This window comes from Cynocephalus volans, chromosome 11 (genome assembly GCF_027409185.1).
Source record: "Cynocephalus volans isolate mCynVol1 chromosome 11, mCynVol1.pri, whole genome shotgun sequence".
Classification (NCBI taxonomy): Eukaryota; Metazoa; Chordata; class Mammalia; order Dermoptera; family Cynocephalidae; genus Cynocephalus; species Cynocephalus volans.
Genome location: NC_084470.1, coordinates 10,049,597 through 10,072,115, shown reverse-complemented (window position 1 = coordinate 10,072,115; position 22,519 = coordinate 10,049,597). Strand labels below are relative to the sequence as shown.

The 22,519-nt window shown below is 37.8% G+C and overlaps 1 protein-coding gene across 1 annotated transcript in view; it reads right to left on the bottom strand.

The window, feature by feature from the left end:
• The window catches only part of VPS41 (VPS41 subunit of HOPS complex), a 186,319-nt gene that overhangs the window by 83,067 nt on the left and 80,733 nt on the right, over positions 1 to 22,519 (bottom strand). The window contains exons 7-9 of the mRNA XM_063114079.1: positions 22,143 to 22,208; positions 1,916 to 2,035; positions 613 to 759 (exon numbers count right to left, since the gene is read on the bottom strand). Of these exons, the coding sequence (XP_062970149.1) occupies positions 613 to 759; positions 1,916 to 2,035; positions 22,143 to 22,208 (333 nt within the window). The remainder of the gene's footprint in view (positions 1 to 612; positions 760 to 1,915; positions 2,036 to 22,142; positions 22,209 to 22,519) is intronic.

The window sequence follows — 22,519 nt, the reverse complement described above, 5'->3', positions numbered from 1 at the left end:
TCATTTACGCAAGCACATAAGGCTCAGATAATTATATGCCAGGAAATATTCCCAAATCTCATTATTGATAATAAGGCTGGGCCTCTACTCCATCAAATTATTACCAAGCAAGCAGGATGATTTAATTTTAACCTCTCTCCACCATCAATAGCTCTAATAAAGTAGCTAAGAGTCAAAGCTAAGGGAAACGTCTGGAGTAAGCTATTCTTATATTAGATAATACGGACTTTAAACCCAAAACTCTAAAGCTAAGGAAAATGTAAAGAATAATAAAAAGAGGAAAAACTAACCAACCAACCAAAAAAAATCACCTGTCCCATAAACAGCTAAGGTCAGTTGAGCCGAGGGAAATTTTAAAAAGATTGATAAAGGCAGCACCATTCTAAACATGGAAAAGTTTACAAACTGTTTTGCATGGCATGGAAAAGAAAGAATATATTTTAAAACTTATGCACATGAAGTAATTTGAGCATTAAATGCTTATCACATCATGATAATATTCAAGTGAAAATATTTGTGTTCCTAGAAGCCATTAGAGAACCCACACTCCTTTGGACCATCCTCAGTGGATCTATAACAACACAAACTTATTATAAAGACAAGCACAATCACCTTGACAGAAGTCCCCCAGCCAATAATCAGTGTCACACTGTCCTTCCAGCAGAGGCTGCAGGGATACATATCTGGGCGAAGACTTATATCGTCCCGGGGCACATTGGTGATTCTTTGCTTTGAGGTGATGTCAAAAATCTTCACACCCTGGAAAATAAAATAGTATTAAGCATCCTCCACTTGGGAGAAAGAAAGTCAAGTGAAATTTATTAACAGACCCTGCTACATACCACCAATAATCAGCACTGCAAAATACTGATAGTGCTTACAGAGCACGGCTAGGAACCATGCATGGGAAAATGCTCCTGCTCCACACAAACCTTAGGAGAACCAGAACCACAAGAAAACCTCCGCTCTTCTTTCTTGACAATGGACATTTTATTAGTGGATGGCATGCATGCCTCAAATCCAACACAAATGTGAAATGTACAGATATCAACAACTGCATTTCTAAAATGACAGACAAGTAACATTTCTAATTGTATTGTTCCACCACAAAAAGGAGGCTTGCTTTTTAGAAAGGCGTTGAATCTGAAAAACCTCCTATATAAAGAAAACTACACCTGACATTTTAAAGTTCTCAAATGGAAACATCAAGCAAGCAGCTAACTAAAAATGAACCAAGAGGCCACAGGTTTGTTTACCCTTTATGGTGACCCAGAAGTAAGAAAAGTCTTGAAAAGCAAGGTAGATTCTGGGGAGATTTCTATTATTTAAAACTGAATAGAAGTGATTTACTAAGTTATACCTTGAAATTCTTAAAGATATGCCAGATGTCAAAAGGACCATTTTCAAAACTTTCTGCTAGCCTCAATTCACATTGAATAAATTTTAAATGAGTGCAGCAATAAAAATTATAAGTCACTGGGGTGGGGGGGGAGAAGAAAAAAAATTGTAAGTCACATTCTTAAAGGTAGGCCTGTGTTTTTTTATGCTGCGAGTAAAAGAGAAATCAGCAACATTCTGGACTTGTTTCATACCCAGTGTTACTTGCCCTTGGCTAATAGGCAAATGGTATTTTCAAGACCAGGTTTCCAATGCAGCCTTTCAGTGCTAAAGATGGCTTTTCATTTTCTTGGCTACTCTCCATGCCTCAAGTTTCTTATTCTAAAATGTTGGGAATCACTACATGATGAAAGCCAAGAGCAATCTGATTTCCTTAACCTCTTAGGTATGTCATCAATGGCCATTTGTATCTTTTGGAAATGACCACCACAGCGAGTGGCATCTTTCCCACTGTCACAGTCCCCTCAACTCAGCCACTCTCCTGCCACTGAGCAGCATTAGGAAGATGTGCTTTTACCATGTTATTGGCCCAAGCAATCAGATGGCCTCTCCACTTCACACTCCTTATGTTCCCTTCCCCTTCGTGCAGAACAGAAGACTTCCACCTGTTCATCCAAGACCGTTCAAACAGCAGCAACTGGGGACAAATAGCATCGACACGGAATTTTAGAAATGAGAATCATGAATTGGATTCCTTACTTCTATTTTTGCCTGTCCATGTGACCAAATAAATAACAAGCGAGTCATTCTCTCAACATTTTTTATGTCGATTTATAGTAGTATATGATTTGCATTTTGAAAAGAATTCCCAGCACATTTTATCCCGCCCAGGACATTCTTTAAAATGGATGTGAACGCTGAAGTTACTATAAAGTCAAGCCACAAGATGGCACCAAAACACCAAGATTCATGAAAATAATGCACATTAGTTAAATCAAAAGATTTATACCACAGGAATTTGTTCAAATAATTGCCGAAGAACTATCTTATTTACATTTTATTTTGTAAATTGGGTAATCAAAATTTCATGTTTTTCAGTGAAAATAAGATTTTAGTCACAAATCCAACTACAATAGTTAGAAGCTGTCTATGTTTTTCATTTAACCTAAGATAAATAATTTAACAATGACTTTTGAGCAGTAATTCATGTCACAAAATAAAGGAAATTTGCTTTAGGATTAAGCTTCTTTAAAAAGTTTAGAGCAGCTAGGGTTTTTACTTTAAAGGGAAGAATCTATACTTTAAAAAACCTGCTGGATAAATTTTAATACAAAATACAACTGGTCAAAAATTTCTAAGATTAATGAAGATGTAGTTCTAGTCATTCATGCATTATTAAGGACACGATAAAGTATTTTTCTTGATATATCAAATTTCAATCCTTTAGGAAAAGACATTTATACAATATAACAACTTAAGCGTGTCATTCTGAAATACACAACTAGCCTTTAGAGGCAAATGCTGACAACAGATTCACTAACAGAATTAGAGGCAACTTCAGTTCACCTTAGTATATTTTGTGTCCTCTCCCCAACCCAAAAGAGGGGGAAAAAACAAATAGCAGAAAGAGAGTATGGTCACAATCTATTTGTACTTCCTATATATCCGTCTCAATAGTTACATTCCAATAGTCAAAAGAGGCAAAAAAAAAAAAAAAAAAAAGAATAACCTTGAAATTTAATAAGTGTCCATCTTCACAAGTAAACTGCATATAGTCACTTTAAAATGCTAATATCTGAAGCTCTGTATTACCCAGGTAAAAGCAAGGTGGCCTCACAACTTCCATAGTAGAGCCTGGAGGCAGGGATCTTAGTGAACATTTTAGCCCTGTCTTCCTATTAGATAAAGTCCATACACTCTCAAAGACTTCTATCACATCTTGTCCTCTCCCACCCCAGGTGCTAATTAAGAAGCCACCAGCACTCCTCCCCGCCCCAGTTAGAGACCCACGGGTATGCCCTCTGTGATTCAGCCTCTCCCTCCCTCTGCCATCATGCAGAAAATAGAGCCGCGGGCCCCCCGCATCCGGCCAAATGCAGAGGGATGATGAATGTATTCAGCACTTTGTGACAGGATAGGTCTGAAATTTGGGAAAGGAGGAGAGAGCCCGAGTACACAGTTCCTGCCACTGAGATCACGCTCCACTAAAGGTAGGCAGCCAATAATCGTATTAAACATGAGGAATCCATAAGATCAAAATGTCTGTCTCCCATCTGTGGCCTGGCCCTGGTGGAAGGGACTGGAAGCAGTGGGCAGGGCCCAGTGAGCACTCAGAACCATGCACGAGAAGCGATGGCTGGCTGCATGGCCTCAAGCGTCTCTCCCTCACCAGTTCCCACTTAGAAATGACCGACGCAGTACTGACAGGGGCAACAATCCACAGCTGTGTTGGAAAATTAAGCACACCCCAAATTGAAATGAAAATTTCTGTTAAATACACTAAAAATAAGACCTAGTGAAAGCCATGATTTAACTCATTCCCAGAAAAAGTCTGCCTGGGAAATATTTGGTCCGGTAGGTACCAGAACACCACTCCCCATGTTCAGTGTAACGGGGTGGGGAAGGCACGGGTGAGTCACATCCTGAGAACACAGAGGGTGAGCAGGGAAGCAGGTGCGCTGGCAACCCCAAGGCACCCGCGGAAAATTCAGTATTGGAAAAGAATCGGAATTATCCGGGGAATAAGAAATCTCCCACTCTAGACTCCACACAAATCAGACACTCCAAATACCAGAAAAGAACTTGAAAAGTAAAATCTTATTGTTTTTATCATCATTCTCAGGTGACAACAAAATTAAGCAAGAAATCAATAACAAAGGACGAGAAAAACAATCAGATGAAGAAATACTCTCGATCTTTGGGTAAAGAGGAAATCACACTGCAACCAGGCTAGCTCAAAAATGAGAATACAAACACGGAAGCCCTAAAGTTTAGGAGACGCAGTCAAAGTTGTAAACAAGGGAAAGTCCATGGATCTACAAGTTAATAATGAACAAAACAGATGTGCAAGTGCTAGCTACATGAGAAAAACAAAAACACCTCACTGAGGAATATAAAAGGAGAACTAAATAAATGGAAAGATACGTTACGGTCATGGATAAGACCCCACGATTCTCACTGAAGAGCCCAAGTCTCACTGAATTAACTTACGATTTTAATGCAAGCCCAAAGAAAATCCCAAAGAGATTATCTCTAGAAATTCCAAAAATGCTAAAATTTCATTTGGAAAAAAGGGGAAAACAACAGAAAAGTTTTTAAAATTGAGCAATTTGAAGGGAGAGGTGTATTTGCCCTGTCAGATACTAAAACATTTTATAAAATGAACACACAGAACAATAGAGCAACAGTCCCAGAATTAACAGATAAGGGAAAAAGAAAAGAAGGAACTGATGAGGATGGACCCAAGCAGTTCACCAGGCATGGGGTGGGGGCCAGATGGGGTGGGCGCAGACAGAGGTGCCCTCAGACTTCAGAGCAGTGGTCTTTGGCACCACCTTTCTGGAGGGTACTATAGCATTATATAATCAAAGCCTTATAAATGACCCCAGGAAGTCCATGCCTAGAAATTTATGCTCAGAAATGAAGAGACAAGTGAGTGAAGACGCATGTGAAGCTGTTTGTAACAGCCAGAAATGGACCCGTAGCTGGGATGACTGACTGCAACTGGCAGAGCTAGATACCTGACGAGTGCGCGTCTGTTCTTAAATAATGTTACGTAGGTACAGTCATAATATAAAAAGACATTCAAGACATGTTAAATAAAAGATTACAAAACAGTACTGAATATGATGCTCTTTAATAAAATATGAATGTGTCCACATGTAAATATTACGATACAAATCTGAAAGATACATCACAAAGTAATCATAACAGAAATCATAATAGAAATGGGTGACAAGTGATTTTGTATTGATTATTTCTATTTCAAAATTATCCTGCACTGAATATGTGAATTATTTTTAAGAATAAATCTATTGTTTAGTGAAAATCTATTCTCTTATTGTTACAATCAGGATAATTTAGGGGAATAGCCCAAACAATATAAAAAATTCACTGGAACTTAAAGAAAGAAGGAATGCTTAAGGCATACTGAACATGTATAAAAATTAATTTATGTACCTAATTTTTAAGTAAAATGTTAACTTCATTAGAAAACTGTTAATAAAATCTCACTGCAATTCCAACCAAATCTAAACTCACTGCCATCAATCCCTCCTGTCGCAGTCAGTGTGCCCCCTGCTATGGGAGTTAGCTGAGGCCAGCTGGCCCCTGGACTCCCTTTGTGTCTTGCTCTAGCTCCAAGGAAAACTTCCAGCAGAGGGCAGGAAGAGAAGGAAGAAGGGAAGAATTCTGAATTCAGTCCATCTCAGGGTTGACGCTAATAAACCTTGTGGACTCTGCTCTGACGTGGAATCAAGAGAGCAAAGAAGTTTTTCCCTCAATGATATTTGTATAGTACAGACAGGCACATGCCATTCTATGCAGCAGATATATGCTCAAGAGAAAAGAAAAAAAAAAAAAAAGAATAATATACTAACTTCTGTAAATGAAACAGATTTTAACTAATTAACATCACAATTTTATATGTGATTCATGTTATTTTCTGGTGTTTTACATAAAGCAGTAGTTTCAATCACTTTACCTATATATTCTGTGGATGAAAAATAAGAAGTTATCTATAAATAAATATCCATAAGTATATTAGAGGAGATCATCATTTAAGAAATTCTTTCGTAAGTCAAATAATTTCCTCCAAATTTCTTGGTTCTGTATATGTTCTAGTGTCACTCTGGCTTAGTCATGGGACAGGGTACTGCACTATACCTTATTCACTGAGATTCGTGTGTGTCCGTTGCATCTCCCCAGCAGACTGGACATGCGTTGGGCAAAGGGACCATATTGTATACTTTGCTAGACACATGAGGTATAATAAATACTAGATACTAAGCAGACTGTCCTAGGTTCACTTTCCTTCTCTGTCCATAAACACAATGTGTTTGCTACAAGAGGAGCCTGGTAATTTCCCCAAACCCTTCAGTTAATCAGTCCATCTTTAGGGAGTAATGTCCTTAAACTATTTTGAACACAACGCAATCTGTCCTAATCTCAGATATTTAAAGGCAAGAATCCTGGGACTGATTCATACAATTAAGACACCCTTGCTTTTAGACAGGGCTCACTTATACTAACCCCATGTCCAACTCCTACAATGTCAGTCTATTTCCCTTTGCTCAAGGTCAGAGAGTATAACTTGTGCACAACCTGTCAAAAATTTTAAAACTCCTTTTAAGGCTAGTCTTCCCTATTTGGTTTAAGTAAAGGGAGTTACTTTATCTCAAGGTCACAAAGCGGCCACGCACTTGGCCTGAACAGTGATCACGTGAGATGCGCTGGCATGCCTACAGAAGGCTCTCTGAACTGCCACCAAGCCTGCTTCTCCTGGCACTCTCGCACCTGGCTGGCTACTCTCTATGCCACCCGCCCTTCCTCTCCACTTCACTTTATGCTTTACTCATGAGTCCTGTCTTCCAATCCACACACAGAATAACACCTCAAATGTCAGCTCGTAACTACAGAGTTGCTCCCGTGACTGTCCTCTGCAGCTCTCACACGGGATTTGACTGGTAATCTTCACTTTAGAGCATACGGAGTCTCATACAGGTGGGGAAGGACCAAGTGATCCATTCTCCATTTGCTTCTTTATCCTAATCTATGAGAATTTCAAGCAGAAACACATTTTCTGGCAGGAATGCCAAGGAAAGTTTTGCTTTGGTGATTTAAGAAAAGATGAACTACTTTTCTTACAAACATTCTACACTAATTTACCTATCATAAAACTATCTGCCTGTCTTTCACTGAAACTTAATAAAATCCATTTCTTTCTTCTAGTCATAAAACTGCCTAGAGACCTACCGAGCATGAATGTTCTACGAAGCATTTTAGGGAGTACATGGAGCAAACTACCCTTAAAAGCAGCTGGTTAATTTATTTGGTTCATCCTCCACATCCTGTAATATTGAATTGTCATTATCACAATACTGAGAGCAATTTAAGCTCAATGGGAGCTAAGTACATAGAGAGGAAAAGCTGTTTCCAAGAGGTCTATTTTTTTGTTGGAGAAAGTATTTTAGTGCTTTATTTCCCATAAATCCACATTCCGGCAGTCAGCACTCTCAGTACTTATATTTCAATAGGAGCCCTCACATCCTCAGCAATATACTTTATTCTCCTATGTTTTGTGCTAATAAATCTATCTAGTGCTTTCCTACACACAGAGTGGTATAAAGATGCACACTGCAGAATCTCCCGCGTGTGTGGCAAGATTCCTATCGGACTGCAATAAAGCCTAACACCCGTCATTATCCACCTTCCCTGATAGAGGAAAGGAGTACGACTGACCCCGTTTTAATCATCTTGTGATCTTTCAAGTTTATCAATCACTTGGCTCCTTCAGGCTTCCTAGATACCAGCTACACCACTTACTGTGAGGCAGACAAGAAAGTAGGAATGAGTGGGCAGGGCCATGAGCCACGGGAAAGTCTTAGATACCAGGCCCGTTCCTGCAGGAAGGACCGAGGGGCTGGGAGAAAGCAAAGATGCCACAAAAGATAACCTCTGCTAGGTCAGAGAAGATGCTGGTGTTCAAGATAATAAAATAAGAAATAAAAAAAATGTGAGGCCCAGCAAATTAGAACATATCAGATAAGACTGGACAGAGGGCACAATGATAGGAAAGACTTGTCACAGAAGGATTTAAATATCCAGGATAAGAAAAGATCATGAACAAAATTTAGAAAGTCAAGAAGGCAACCGAGAAAAACAGTGAATGTGGAGAAGATCTGGGCTGGTGGCTCACTGCTAATAGCAGAGGGGAGTCCTGACTCTTGAGAGAGACAGGAGTGACCAAGAACCCAGCAGAGTGGCTAAGTGCCTTTGTCTTGCTCCCTGCTCTGGCTCAGTAACAAAGTTTAAAACATGCAGCTTTTCTAAATCCACCTGTAGTTTTACTATCTCCATCAAGAGAGATCATAAAGCATGTAGGAAAAAAGAGGGAATTTCCCAAATATACTGTTGCTTTAAATTCAGTGGTTATTTTCTGAACAAGTAATAATCCTTCAATCTCCTTTACCTAAAGGTGATTTAACGTGGTTAAAAGAAGTTAAATAAATATAGACCAAATACTGCTACCATAGAAAAGCCTCTGCACTCAGAAGAATTCCCAGAGCCCACTCCATCAGCCCCTTGCTTCCAAGTAATATTCAAGTAAACAAAATTCCAATGCAACACAGACTTTGGGCAAACCCTTGAAGTTAAATAATCCTGCCAAAACTATGTAGACAGACCAGTCCTTTGAAATTTTAAAAACGCCATATCAATGTAAGGTAGCAATCAATTTAGCAAGCAAGAAATCCAAGCTATGGGTTCAATGTGAACAAAAGAAGCTAAAAACACTAGAGGTGCCATTTAGGAGCAATTTCCTTTATATCAAAAAAATGGAGATAACAGATAGTTACAGATCTTTGTATCTACCTACCCCCATCTGGATTTAGCAATCAAGCCAGCATGTAAGGTAGGCTCCTACTAAACTAGCAACCTGCAATTTCTGCATATGCAAACTCATAATTTCAAATGTGATTTCAGAAATGATTGGGACAATCTCTAAATAATTTTATCACTAAAAACAATACCTGCCATATGGATCCCACAGATTTAATAGAGCTGGTTGTTAATACCAAACACCTTGAGTTGGTTTTTCAGTTTCCAGCTGTCTGAGGATACATATTCCAGGGCTGGGCACAAAGTCAGGCCCCTTAGGCAGCAGGGGAAAGAAAACACAAAAGCCATCGGTGGGTGCTTAAACCTGAGTTAATGTTCTGTGCAGTGAGCGAATATCTTAACTCTGACCACACATAACCTCAATCGTGGACACTGGTGGGGAGCCCTGCACAGTAAGTACAGTGTTTGAAAAGAAAATACAAAAGTGCTAAGTCTTGAAAAACATAAAAAGTTACCTAAACACACAGGTTTATGTATTTGAACAAGCCCTTCACTCATTTCAAAGTAAAACAAAAGGCGAGAAAATAAAGACCAGGACACTATCTGCGGAAGAAACCAAGTCAAATGAACTTGCTTCCAAACGTTATAACCCATACAAAAAGCTGGCTAACTGGGCACCCTGGCCAGTCATGGACAGCTTCCACGGAAGTGGCAGAGCTGATGGATTTGTGGCAGATTCACATCCACATGGTAACATATATTCATCCTCTAAAGTCTAATTTAGACTCCTGTTTAATGCCTCCCTAGGAACAAGAGTAATTATTCCAGATTTAGCCAAAATTGGAGAAAAGGCTGCAGGCTATTCAGTAAGCAGCAATAATTTGTGCTCAAACTGACAATAAATATCAAGTGTACAGTCTTCATTGTCCTGGCTTCTATGGTAATATTAAAAGCTGCCCTGAGCAAAACATACAATCAGACCAATCACAAAGGAAAATACAGAAGTGGAAAATAAATAAAAATGTTCAAGATCACCAATAATTCCAAGATGTTGCAAAACAGAACAATGAAATAACTTTATATGTCAGACTGGCAAAGAGGATGTGGTAAATAGTTACTCACACATAGCTGGTGTAAATTGGTATGTTTTCTGGAATATAATTTTACTTGTCAGTATGTATCAAGTGCCTAAAATATAATCACAACCTTTGACTCAGTAATTCCAATCCTAGGAATCAATGCTAGGAAACCATTCAGAGTAGACAAAAGTTCATGCCCAAAGATTTCCAGCTTCATGGCAGCATGATTTATGACAACCAACCACTGGATCTAACCTAAAGGTCCAGTAACAGGAGAATGGTTAAGAAAATTAAATAGATCCACTGGATGGAATATTGTACAATCCTTAAACAACACTGAACTAAGAATAGACTTCAATAATGTAGGGAATTCCATATCGTGCACAATGTTAAGTTAAACAAGCTCTAAAATAGTTAATATTTCTTTACACATTCTTTTATTGTTTTTTATTTACTTATTATAAAAGTAATGCATGCTTTCTCCAAAAAAAAAAAAAAAAAAAAAAAAAAAGGCAAAAAGAAAAAGCCAATGAAGGCCAGAAAGAACACTCAAAATCCTGCCCAGACACTTAATACTGTTAATAATTTGGTGTATAGATTTCTACGAATACATCTACATAAATAATTACATTTCCACAAAAAATGTAATCAGACCATACATACATTTTGGTAAAGTACCTCAAAAGAAGCAATCTATCAAATGTTGGGCATTTTATTTGTTCCAACTGAGAAAGAGAAGCTGGCCTGGTTCTCACAGCTGAGCCTTGGTGTTCTCCTGGTGAACATGAACAATTTCACAGAACACCAACATCAGACGAGGGCACTCTATGGCCAAGAAGGATCAGGACAAAAACAAGACCACTCCATAATCCATTCATAATCTGAATGAGACCAGACATGAACATTTCTCAAGCATAGAGATGACCAAAGACCTCCCTATCCTGGCTAAAATAAGTTCTTCACCAAGTATGACTTTAGCCTTGGTTTAGTCTTTCCTCTTTCTGGGAAAGATTTATTAAAATACCTAGCTGTAGAATTACTCTTGCTTCCTGACAGCATCCCATCTAGAGCAAAGCCTTGCTCCTCAAACCTCTCCTGAATTGCCTCACACCAGCCCAAATCCTACAATCCCTTCTGTCTACCATCCTCTCCCTAATGCCCATGGGGGCACTCCTGGTGATCTCTGGCTGCAGGGCACTGACATAGCTAATTCATTATTGTTAGACATTTAAGCTTGTTCCAATTTTCATTGTTACAAATATCAAAAAGGAATACTGACTGAAGTTGAATTAGAAAATTGAAAGGAAAAACTAGACAAAGCAGGCGGGGGCGGGGGAAGGCAGAGGCCCAAATGCTCGAAGACAAATAAAGGACTGCAAAACTGCCCCATGGCAATACATGCGCGTACGCACGCGCACGCGCGCGCACGCACACGCACGCGCACGCACACACACACACACACACGCACACACACACACACACACCTTTCCCTCCCCAAAGACTCGAAATACTCATTTTCCTACCAAATCACCATTCTAATCAATGGTCTATTAAACACATTCCACCAACACTGTCCCAACTATATGCTTTTGGAAACCTACTGCCATTTCTGAAATCAAGACACTATGTATGGTGTAGCACCAAACATGGACCCTGATACAATTGTGTTCAAGAAGCAGATTCAAGCCAAATCCTCCTGTGAAATGAGTGTGATTTAGTTTGTACTGGTGACACCAAATAACAATGGCTGCATGCTTCCTATAGCCTTATCTTAAAGCGGGGAGTGGGGGGGAGAAGGAGAGAGAAGAGGGAGCGGGGGAAGAGAGGGGGAGAGGGGGGAGAGAGGGGGGGGAGAGAGAGAGAGAGAGAGAGAGAGAGAGAGAGAGAAAACCCAACTGGTGTTAAACCCCACAAGAAAACATGAGTATCTCTGAACTACGCAATGACTCTTGACTCTTGCATAGTCATTAACTACTCAAAATACTTAAGAACAAGCACAGAGCTCTCAATATGCAAAGGAAGATATCAGCAAGGAGAAAAGGATAGTCTGATTGCTCCAGCAAGAGAGATGGAACATCAGAGTTCAGGGGGAAGCTGCAGTCAATATGGAAACAACACATATGGGAAAGTTAAGTGAACTCATTAAAAAAAAGAAAAAAAATCTTCTATTCTTAACAGGCATTCGATGCATATGAAACATGGGGGATCAGAGAAGAAAATGAAGTTGCCATTGGCCCACCCCTTCCTCCCTGCCCCATTCAAAGACTTTGGGAGTCCTACATATTAACAAAAAAGCAATTGATATTTGAGACAAATGAAAAATTTTAAAAGCAATAAAGTATGCCTATTTTTGAGACTGAAAATTATTTCTATTTTAAGCACTGGATTTCTATTTTTAACCTCAGCCAGTCTAGCATATACAGAAAAACCCACCAAAATATACTTTAACAATACAGCTATTTTACAATGTAGTTTTACATACCTTAAAAAAAAATGTGGTGAAGGTTACATTTTTGTTTTACTTCCTATTAATTGGTGGTTTTTAATCAATTTTGGTATGTGGACAGCATGAAATGAATTTCTAGGAATGGAAACACAACTTATATAACACAGTACCCACAAGACATAGAGGTATTTTCTTATAATATTTCAACATGCAACCATTAGGACATAAATTTGGTGGTTGCCTATGGGTTAATGCTGAATTGACTAGGGAGCCTTAAAGCACATTTTTAAAATTTATTTTTAATTTTACATATTTGTGGGGTACACTGTGTTGGTTCACTACATGCATATATTGTAAAACGATCCACTCAGGGCAGACAGCATATCCATCACCTAAACATTTATCTTTTCTTTGTCGTGATTATGGTCAAGATCCTATTTTCTAGCTCTTTAGAAATATACAATATAATATTAGTTCTAGTCAGCTTAGAGCAGCAGAACTTATTTTTCCTATCTCCCTGTAACTTTGGACATGTTAGTTCACCTCTTCCCCTCCCAGCCTCTGGTAATCATTATTCTACTCTCTACTTCTATGAGAACCACTTTTTTTTTTTTTTTTTTTAAAGATTCCATATATGAGACCATGCAGAATTTGTCTTTGTGTGCCTGACTTACTTCATGCAAAATGATGGTCTCCAGTTCCATCCATGCTGCTACAAATGGTAGGACTTCATTTTTTTTTTTTATATAGCTTAATAGTATTCCATTATGTATATTTACCACGTTTTTTATCCATTCATCCACTGATGGAAATTTAGGTCGATCCCATCTCTTGGCTATTGTAAATAGTGCTGCAGTGAACATGGGAGTGCACTGATATACTGATTTCATTTCCTTTGGGTATATACCCAGTAGTGGGATTGCTGGGTCATAAGGTAGTTCTATTTTTAGTTTTTTGAGGAACCTCCATACTGTTTTCCCTAATAGTTGTACCAATTTACAGTTCCACCAACAATGTAAGAGAGTTCCCCTTTCTCCACATTCTCACCAGCATTTGTTATTTTCTGTCTTGCTGATAATAGCCATTCTAACTGGGGTGAGATGATATCTTATTGTGGTTTTAATTTGCATTTCCCTGAAGATTACTGATGTTGAGCATTCTTTTTATGTGCTGGCCATTTTGAGAAATGTCTGTTTAGGTCCTTTGCCCATTTTTTAATTGAGTTATTTGTTTTTTGCTGTTGAGTTGTTTAAGCTTCTTATATATTCTGGATATTAGCTCCTTGTCAGATGCATAGTTTACAAACACTTTCTCCCATTCTGTAGGTTGTCTCTCACTTTGTTGATTATTTCCTTTGCTGTGCAGAAGCTTTCTCATTTCAAGTAATTCCATGTCTATTCGTAATTTTGTTGCCTGTGCCTTGTTAAAGCACAGATTTTTAATTCTTAAGAAGGCTTAGATAATTAGTAAGCCAGGCACAGAAAGAGAAATACGGCATGTCCTCACTCATAAGTGGGAGCTGAGAGAGAGAGAGAGAGAGAGAGAAAGAGAGAGAGAGAAGGAAGGAAGGGAGGGAGGGAGGGAGGGAGGGGGGGGAGGGAAGGAAGGAAGGAAGGAAGGAAGGAAGGAAGGAAGGAAGGAAGGAAGGAAGGAAGGAAGGAAGGAAGGAAGGAAGGAAGGAAGGAAGGAAGGAAGGAAGGAAGGAAGGAAGGAAGGAAGGAAGGAAGGAAGGAAGGAAGGAAGGAAGGAAGGAAGGAAGGAAGGAAGGAAGGAAGGAAGGAAGGAAGGAAGGAAGGAAGGAAGGAAGGAAGGAAGGAAGGAAGGAAGGAAGGAAGGAAGGAAGACCATAATAAAATGTTGAACTTTCAGAAGGAGAGGACGGATCTATAGTTACTAGGGGTGGGAAAGGCGGTGGAGAGGTGGGTGGTGAGGGAGTACTTGGATAAGGGACACAAAAAGTAATTACGATTTGTAATAATGAACATGCTAATAATATTGGTTTGATCATCACATACTGTACACAAATACTGATAGTCAACTCTGTACTCCATAAGTATGTATAAGAATAAAAAAATAAAAATAATAATTCTTAAAATGCTTAGACAATTCACTCAAAAACTACAATTGTAAATAATGTGAGAGAAAAGGTTGCATGTAGAAGGCTGCCTACAATCAAGCATCTGACAAAGTGCAGAACCAAACACTGAACAGCAGCCAGAGAGGAATACTAATGTCAAAACCCTTCTGTTGGTCAAAGGGTGCAGACTTTCAGTTTTAATATGAATAAGTTCTGGGGATCCAATGTACAGTATTGTGATTATAGTTAATAACTCTATTGGATACTTGAAATTTGTTAGGAGAATAGCTCTTAAATGTTCTTGCCAAAGGAAAAAAAAAGTAACTGTCAGGTAATAAATGTGTGAATTAGCTTGACTGTGACAATCATTTCACAATGTGTACACATATTAAACCATCACATTATACACCTTAAATATATACAATTTTTATTTGTCAATTGTACCTCAACAAACCTGGAAAAAACAAAAATAATGTTGAAAAAAAATAAAAGATTTGCATTTATATAAATAGCTGCTCTATCGGATTCTCTTTCAAAAAGGATTCAAAATGCAATTTGATGTTTGCAAATCAGCTTTGGAGCTTACAGAAACTAGCTGATGTTACCAGCTCTGCCCTGCAGGTAAAATTTGCCACAAGCCTCGGCTGTGGACAGTGGAGCTCCTTCCTCATTCCATTCACACAGGTCCTCTCCTCATTTGCCGACTGACACTTTCCAGCTTATGAAGCAACTTGTCCCTGCAGCCACGTCCCCTCATTCTACCCCACAGCAACGCAAAATAGCTAACTCATTTCTAAAAATGAACTCCACTGTAAACAGCATCAAAACAATTCAATAATCTGTTAAAGTAGTAGAAACAGTTATTATGAAATGTATGTCAGAGTTCAAAGGTAAAGGTTATCTGAAACTAAAGTTTATCTGCTGACAGAGAAAGTTGGACAATTAAAAAAAAAAAAATCCAGACAAGATGCACTTGACACAGATTCATTTCCAAAACGGAAACTTCACTCGCTATGCTCATGTATTAGAATTCTTGTTACACAAGAAGGTTACACTTAAAGAAAAACCATTGGTTCACATGTCTCCAATGACACTTTTAAGAGATGTGCTTTTTCTTTTCTTTCTTTCTGTTTTCAACATGGAAACAAAACAGAATCTAGAATAAGGTTTTTATGCTCATGTGTCAAGCAGTGGAGTCCATAAATCCAGCTATGGCACTCAACTACTAAGAAGTTACCTTGAAAACCTAAAATAAAAGTTTATGCCAGACAGAACTATAGTCTCCTATTCCTAGTCCCTGGTGGATAAGTAGCTGTCTCTAAGACCTAAGACGCTAGAACCTTAAAAGGGAAATACCAACCAATGTGTCAAATACAGTGTCAGGGTTTTTTCCTGCTACATTGCTATGTTTTGCAGCACTATTTTGAAATGTATGTTCTAATTAGTTTTAAAAAATTATACAGGAATCAAACATTTTAATAAAATTAAAACAACTGAAATATTAAAGTACACATCTTTTTCAAATAGTCTTACGAATGACATCGTGAATATTTCATTGTAGAACCTCCACTTAATTAATTCCGCTAGTCTCTGGGCCTCTTAACCCACTGTTTAGAGAAGCTGGCATATAATTCCAAAGATTTATTTAGCTGTCAGTCTAGAGATCAATGTTCTTAAGGGCTAAGAAGGCCTCTATTCCACATTACACCTTCATCTGACTACTCTTTGTTCCAATATTTTTTGAACATTAAATTATTTTTAAACGCAGTTATTTATGTGTCTTTACTCTTTTCCCCCATATGATCTGCCATCTGTTCTAAACAGAGGGGTCTTGATATCTACAACATATGGTTATTGCAAGGTTATCACCATTTCCTAAATGTTGGGCTCTTCAAACTTGTTCTGCATGGTTTATGGTGCTAGTTTAAAACTGCAGGTGAAATGATTAGAGATGCTATTGGGCCAACTCAGTCTTTGTTTTTCTCATTTTTCAAAGGTATAAACTTCCATAACTCAGTATAAAAAGAGCAGCTCCTCCTAAAAGTTTGCTGACAGTTTCAAAATGAAAGTAAACATTTCACAGTAGTACCCCTTTCTTAATGTCACCTTCTAAAAGCTTTTTTCTTAGTTTTTAAAATGAAAGACATATTTCTTAATTAGAAAAACTTCCTGAAATATCTTAAACTAAATAAATCTATTTCAAAATAAGCAAAACATACTAATGTTAAAACTACACAGCATAAGTGAACTTTAAAAGCATATACCATACACATTCAGAAGGGAGAAATTACCTGGAGATTTCTGCAAACCACACCAAGCGGGTGGACATTTAAAAAATCTCTAACTGTATACAAAGAGGTCATTATAGTTTATCAAATAAATGCTACTTTTTACTACTTACTAAATACATATTTACATAGTAAACTTTAATGAATCCAAAGAAATTAGTCAATAGTTTGTATGTCACAAGTCCTTAAATAGAGGACACATTTATATACTCATATTTATGTTTCTAAAGCCTCTAACATAAGTAGAAGAAGTTAAAGTGGCTTTTCAAAGGGAAAGAACCCAAAACAAAATGTTTTAAGAGTAGTTAATTTGTTTGGCATTCCACAAGCAATTACAGAAAAATTGGTGGCTCCAAAAACTAAAGGGGTACTGGCACAAAGATAGATACATATAGAAATAGAACTGAGAGTCCAGAAATGAACCCTAACATTTGTGGCTAACTGGTTTTCAACAAAGAAGCCAAGATGATGGGGAAAGAATACTCTTTTCAACACACGATGGGGGGACACCTGGATATCCACATGCAAAAGAATAAATCTGAACCCCTACCTTACACCATAGACAAAAATGAACTTGAAGTAGATCCTAGACCTAACTTGAGTTAAAACTACAAAACTCTTAGAAGAAAACATAGGTACTAATCTTAATGACCTTGGGTTAGACAATGATTTCTTAGATACAAAACCAATAGTACAAGCATCAAAAAAAAAAAAAACTAAATGGAACCCTATCAAAGTTAAAAACTTCTGTGCTTCAAATGACACCATCAGTAAAATGAAAAGACAACTCACTGGCTGAAGAAAATATCTGGAAATCATATATCTGATAAGAAACATGTATTCAGAATACATAAAGAATGTTTATAACTGTATAATGAACAAATAACCCGAATAAAAAGTGGGCAAAAATTGGAACAGACATTTCTCCAAAGAAGATATGCAAATGGCCAATAAGGGCATGAAAAGATTAGTAACTAGGGAAATGAAAGTCAAAACCACATAAGATACCACAAAACAAACCAGAATGGCTATAAGGAAAAGACAGGCAAAAATGAATATTGGTGAGAATGTGGAGAAACTGAAACCCTCACATATTTCGGGTGAGAATGTAAACAGTGCAGCCACTCTGAAAAGCAGTTTGACAAATCTTAAAAATGTTAAACGTAGAGTTACCATATGATCCAACAATTCCACACCCAAGAGAAATAAAAACACATAGCCACAAAAAGTTGTACGCAAATGTTCATAGCAGCATTATGCATAATAGCCAAAAGGCGGATACAACCCAAACGTCCATCAACTGATAAATGGATAACGCATAATATATCCACAGAATGGAATATCATTAGGCCATAAAAAGGAAATCATGCTACAATATGGTGTACCTAAAAAACTAATGAAGGAAGCCAGACACAAAGGCCACATATTGTACAGTTCCATTTACATGCAATACCTAGAATTTATATGAAATATCAAGAATATGCAAATTTATAGAGAAAGAAACTAGATTTGTGGTTGCCTAGGGATGCAAGGAGGGGAGGAAGAAAGACAGGGAGTGACTGCTAATGGGTACAAGGTTTCTTTTGGGGTAATAAAAATGTTTTAAAATTAGATTATGTTGATAGTTGCACAGCAGTAGAAATATACTAAAAACCATTGAATGATACAATTTAAACTGGTGAACTTTATGATATGCCAATTACATATCAATAAAGCTATTTTAAAAATATAAAAGATCACTTAATATCACTTATATTGACATGTGTAATCATGTGATTCTTCAATTCAAAATATCACACATGCACTTTTATCAGGCCCAGTATACGAAGCATTGAATACAATATACTTAACCCTTTAGTATTTGTTCTTCTTTGAAATTATTTTCATCCAGAAATTCTAACTTAATAATAACATCATTTTTTAAATTGAATGTTCTACCAGATGATCTGAACTGTTTTTAATTCTCATTTTATACACAAATAAACACCTTTTTGTGCTTGGAAGTAAATGTGCACAGATGCATTTCTGAAGAACTACAGAGGAAATAAAAGAAGAAATCAGGATTTTCTCTCATATAAGACTGAACATAGAACAATCTGTCAAGTAGTCAATGATAACCACAGAGATGAACCAGACCCCTGATGTTCTTGCCTGTTCAGTATTTGGCAAATTCTACTTACTTTACTGCTTATCACGACATCCATTTTCCTATAAATTCCAAGTTTTTCCTACATTAACTTGCCAACATACAGATGCTAAATTATTCTGCTGTTCTCACAATGTTCATGAGCTCTAATCCGACCTGCTACATTCACACTGTCCTTCTGGCGATGTCTGTAAACAATACCTAATCCTAGTAGAAAAATGAAGACTATGTTATTACACAGTTAACACAGGCGTCCTGCAGAGAGACAAGACATCTGTGTAGCAAAATGACTGTGGCAAACTTGATGGGACTACAGGTATCCCTTGCAGTATGAAAGCAATTATGAAACTTCACAAATACACTGACTATTAAGAACACAAACCAGCACAGGAAAATCTCACCTTCAGACTTAGAGTCCTATCACCTGCACATCAACACTCATTTTATCTCTGGTATGTTCTCCTATTCTAATAGATTCAGGAAAGAGGGGACACCTGTAAAATCTCTAACTCCTGAAACTGGAAACCAGAACTCAAAACTGCATCAAACAAAAGAGAAATATTTAAACCAAAGTAATTTATCAATGTTTTAAGTATATGGTGGATTACTACTAAGAAGGCAGCAGACACCTTAGAAACAGATCCTGCAGCCCCCGTCAAGCCTTTGGATGACTGCAGCCCCAGCCAATATGGTGATCAGAGCCTCATAAGAGATCCTCAGCCAAAACCTAAGAGCTAAGTAACCCTTTAATTTGCAAATCATTAGATAATAAGTGTTTGTTGTATTAAGAGACTTTTTTTTTTTAAGCAGCAACTCACCAATCTTTATCCTCACTGAGTTTTACATAAAAATGCATGGGTTTAAATCACAGCTGAGTGAATTTACGCTATTATCACATGAAAAATTTCCTAACCAGAGAAATGTTTAGTAAAGAAATACAAGAGGAATTTTAAAGCTACTCTTTCCTGAGGTTGACAAAGACAAGTAATGTAGTTCTCTTTTCAGGAGTGGGTCAGCTGCAGATCTAAGCTAGGAAATGTGAGGTTAAGTCTGTAAATCCCACTAATTAGTCCCATCAACATTTTTATATGAGGAGGATGAGACTAGAGCCTAAGGATGACAATGTGTTGTGAGGTGGGAGTGAAGTAGCTGGCTTTCCAGCAAAAATCAAGGCTGGTGCAACCCTGGCTTCATGCAGTAGAATGGAATCAGGACTTAAAGATACACCATGCAATCATTACAATGAGTTAGGTAATGACCGGCATTCTTTCTGGCACCACCACTCCATGAACTGCCAGACCAAGGGGAAATGACAGATAACTATCATAAAACACTGGAAACTATTCAGTAGCTGGGCCTCAAAGTAGCTATTCACGTGTAGAAGAATGAAACTAGATCGTACCTCTTGCCATACAGCAAAAGCAACTCAAAATGGATTAAAGACTTAAATATAAGACCTGCAACTATAAAACTCCTAAAAGAAAACATAGGGGAAACACTTCAGGAATAAGACCCCAAAAGCACAGGCAACAAAAGAAAAAAAATAAACAAGTGGGAATATATCAAACTAAAAATCTTCTGCTTAGCAAAGGAAACAGTCAACAGAGTGAAAAGACAACCTACAGAATGGGAGAAAATACTTGCAAACTATTCATCCAACAAGCAATTAATACCCCGAATATACAAGGAACTCAAACAACTTCACAGTGAAGAAACAAGTAACCCAATTAAAAAATGGCAAAAGAGCTGAATACATGAAAAAATGCTCAACATCACTAAGCATCAAGCAAATGCAAATCAAAACCACATTGAGATATCATCTCACCCCAGTTAGACTGGCCATTATCAAAAAGACAGGGAATAACTAATGCTGGCGAGGATGCAGAGGAAGGGGAACACTCCTACACTGTTGGAGGGAGTATAAATTAGCACAGCCATTATGGAAACAGTACAGAAGTTTCTCAAACAACTACAGAGAGAACTGCCACACAATCCAGCAATCCCACTGCTGGGTGTATACCCAAAGGAATGGAAATCAGCATGTCGAAGGGACACCTGCACACCCATGTTTACTGCAGCTCTATTTACAATAGCCAAGAGTTGGAACCAACCTAATGTCCATCGACAGATGACCAGATAAGGAAAATGCGGTACATATACACAATGGAATACTAACCTGCCACAAAAAAAGAATGAAATTCTGCCATTTGCAGCAGCATGGACAAACCTGGAGAAAATTATGTTAAGTGAAATAAGCCAGGCACCGAAAGAGAAATATGGCATGTCCTCACTCATAAGTGGGAGCTAAAAGTCAAATAAATAAAAAAGAAAGAAAGATAGAACAATCACAGTAATATGCTGAACTTTCAAAAGGAAGAGAACAGAACTGTGGTTACTAGAAATGAGAAAGGGGAGGGGGAGCTAGCAAGAAATTGGTAAAGGGTCACAAGGAATGACTATGTTTTGTGACGATGATAATTACCTTGATCATCACATACTGCACATAGGAACTGATATTCAACTCTGTACCCCACAAATATGTATAAACAATTATGTTTCAATTAAAAAATAATAAGCACAGACTACCTCCTTTTCACTGGCTCTAAACAGAATATGAGATAATATTCAGAGTTCCACTATGGTAATAGTGTTCTGTTATAAAAATGATTTTTAAAATATCTCTGGTTAATAAAAATAGGAAAAAAAAATGACATTGCATGAACAGAAAGATTGCTTAATTTGAGAATTTACCATATCTATAAACAGAAAGATGTCAGTGTATACAGTTTTCACTCTCTCGTTTTGTAAACAGCACTGAGATAACATAATGTGCCAGTAACATGTTAATAAAGATTATCAAAGCTTGTAAGAGCTTTTCTACAAGAGGAAATAAAATCGCCAGTTTAATTGCTCTTTTGTTACTGTTTAAACGCTGCCTCTTTTTTGTGGAAGGGAGGACACTTGGAAGCTGTAGAAGGTAGTCTGAGCAGCATCTCTCCTCTCTCCTTGTCCTGCATCTACTTGAAAAGAACACAGCGAGAGACACTGAGGCCACACCTCCCCCAACAGGTGATGGTCTGAGATTTCATTACATTTTTCTCTATCGAAATTTCTCCTAACAAATAGTCAGACATTAAAAATATTAAGAATAAATTAGAGAGCAAAAGAAACCCTTGAAGGCCACATGTCGTGGCAGACACACCACACTTACCTTCTTCCCTCCAGTCACAAACTGCTTGCAACTGGATCTCACGAAGTATGGGTGCACAGCAACAATCTACAAGAGAAAAAGGACCCAATGCTGGTTTAGGAGTGATGGTAAAGCACAAAATGAAACTCTTTACACATTACAAGCAGCATGATCCAAAAGTTATCCTGATACCTGGGTGAGAAGTAATGTATTCAGGTAATTTTCTGCAACAACTGAGGGCATCTCAGTCTTCTGCTTGTGTGAAAAGGTTTCTTCTCTGAAGCCAGGTCAAGGCTCAAAGGCCAGAATAAATTAGCTCTAGCTTCTGGCTGAGTGAGGACCGCTCAGTGCAGATGCCCCGTCCGTAGAGGCAGCAAGGGAAGTCAACCGAGGCAGCA